At 49.4% G+C, this 2,294-nt stretch overlaps 2 protein-coding genes across 2 annotated transcripts in view, besides 1 other annotated feature; both read right to left on the bottom strand.

Moving 5' to 3' along the window:
• Positions 1-291: 291 nt before the first annotated feature.
• On the bottom strand, positions 292-1,788 carry TraAM80_05875 (putative nima-related protein kinase; the record flags this gene model as incomplete). The annotated part of the gene is made up of 1 exon (XM_029382737.1): positions 292-1,788. The coding sequence occupies one exon, from the start codon at positions 1,786-1,788 to the stop codon at positions 292-294; it is 1,497 nt and encodes a 498-aa protein (XP_029237416.1).
• A 224-nt stretch (positions 1,789-2,012) lies between these two features.
• Positions 2,013-2,053: a microsatellite.
• A 120-nt stretch (positions 2,054-2,173) lies between these two features.
• The window catches only part of TraAM80_05874 (serine/threonine protein kinase), a gene marked incomplete at both ends in the record, with an annotated part of 636 nt that continues 515 nt past the window's right edge, over positions 2,174-2,294 (bottom strand). Inside the window, one exon of the mRNA XM_029382736.1 lies at positions 2,174-2,294. This exon is cut by the window's right edge and continues 515 nt beyond it. Coding sequence (XP_029237415.1) covers positions 2,174-2,294 — 121 coding nt within the window.

Below are 2,294 nucleotides of genomic sequence, written 5' to 3'. Positions count from 1 at the left end.
ACACCAATAGCCTAAAAATTATGTACCTGGCAGAGTCAAACAAAAAATCACTGAAACCTTGTACGCAAACACAAAATCGTTTTCCTCTTTAAAAATTCCGTCCTTCTCCTTCATTCCGTAAGGTCACTAGAGTTCGCCAAAAGGCACGGTGCACGCCACAAGTAGACCGACACTTAAGCCAATGTCTACACAAAACACGAGGCTACAAATTCGAAAAAAGACTAAAAACAAAACAAAAAATACATCACCATGATGAAAAAGAAAAATATCACACACTCAATAACAACAGAACTACAGAATCTGGTTTTCGTCATCAATTCCGAGAGCCTCCTGGATCTTTTGCATCCACTCATCCCGCTCAGGATCACCACGTGCCTGAAAGAGAAGACGCTTTCCTGTCTTGAAGGCCACAGCAAACACGTGCCGCGCATTCGACCCCGTGTACTTGCTCGGGACAGGGAACACATCCTCCAGCTCGGAAAACGGCGTCGCAATGCACTGTTGCCGCATCGTCTCCTTCGATACAGCCAGTACGAGGTCCAGGCTCTTGAACCTCGGCATCCTCCCTGCATCGAGACGCTCACCATCCTCAAGTGCCCCGCGTATGCACAGGTACCGACGTTTCCACGCAACGTCACCGCTTTGTTTCCTCACGATGCCTTCGTACAGCGTGAGGTCCCCTACGCTTCCCATTGGGGTTGCCCCCTCCAGGATCGTTGTGGACGCAGCAGCAGTCGACTGTGATTCCTCCATTTGCCTGACGGCAATGCGTTTCTCCTCTTTAAGAGACCGTTTTACGTCCTGAATGTTCATTGATATCATTTCACGTAGCGGCCCCGCAAAGGAAGACTGTGTCTGCACAATTTCGAGCAAACCAGAAACAAACAGCTTGCAAATGGGCATGTTGAGCAGCTTACTGGTCGAGGGACGGACGTGCGGGTCTCCAGAGAGAAGCATCGATACGACTTCCGCCATCTCAGGGCTAATCGTCGTCGGCAGCGGGTCATACTTCCCAGCCAGCGCCTTCTGCATCACCTCCTGCATATTCTCGCCATCAAACGGCCTCTTCAGCGTTAGCAGCTCGTACAGCAGCACACCCAGGGAAAAAAGATCGGCCTTCTTGCTGTAGGGCTTCCGTCGCCAAATCTCCGGCGCAACATAGTACGGCGTGCCGCAAAACGTCTTGCCGACGTCACCCGAAACAGTGGCGGAATACATCTTGCTAAATCCAAAGTCGCCAAGCTTCACAAGTCCATTACTGCAAAGGAGGATATTGGCAGTCTTGATGTCGCGATGGATCATGTGCCTCGAGTGCACGTGATGAAGCGCAAGTAAGACTTGAATGAAAAGAAGACCTGCCTCGTGCTCACGAAATGTTCGCGACGCCTTGGCACGGCTCTTGATCTCCTGGCGGAGATCCCCGGCATTTGCGTAGTCAAGCACCAGTGCCATCATCAAAACATTCTCCTCGTCGGCAAGGTCCTTCTTTGCAAAGTCCTCGTAACACCTCAGTATGGAAAAAAAGTCACAGTTCAGCAGGCAGTGCACCTCCGCCTGTGCGCGGTTCTTGTCAGCTTCCGACATGCCCTCCATGTCCACAACCTTCACGGCAAAAGACTCCCCATCCGACGTGCGCTTCGCACACAGTACGGTGCCGGTCGCACCGGAACCCAGAACTCGACTGACCCAGTACTTCTTCCCCCGCTCCTTCGCCGTCGCTTCATCCATTGCAAAGGCATCGCTGAACGTGCGACACACACGCGCGATCATCGCGTCATTAGGCGACATCCTTACTTTGGCTGAGTGCGCAAGTTGTGTATGATGAGGGGTCTAACAAAACTGAAAAGGAGATAATGGACTCAAGCTGAAGTAAAAATGACAACAATGGCATCCTCACAATAATAAATCTTACCACAAAGCCTTGTGACTAGCACTTTCTTACCATTGCTCTACCGTTTAGAGACGCTTCAGGAGAAAATTAATTCATTGCCCCCCTGTGAAATGGAGTGCTAATACACATAGACACAAACACATACACACAGGCAAACACCAATAGCCTAAAAAATTATGTACCTGGCAGAGTCAAACAAAAAATCACTGAATCCTTGTACGCAAACACAAAATCGTTTTCCTCTTTAAAAATTCCGTCCTTCTCCTTCATTCCGTAAGGTCACTAGAGTTCGCCAAAAGGCACGGTGCACGCCACAAGTAGACCGACACTTAAGCCAATGTCTACACAAAACACGAGGCTACAAATTCGAAAAAAGACTAAAAAACAAACAAAAAATACAATC

This window comes from Trypanosoma rangeli, assembly GCF_003719475.1.
Source record: "Trypanosoma rangeli strain AM80 chromosome Unknown Tra_15.4_contig_00201, whole genome shotgun sequence".
Taxonomy (NCBI): Eukaryota; Euglenozoa; class Kinetoplastea; order Trypanosomatida; family Trypanosomatidae; genus Trypanosoma; species Trypanosoma rangeli.
Note: the sequence above shows the minus strand (reverse complement) of the source record. Positions and strands in the feature narration are given on the sequence as shown.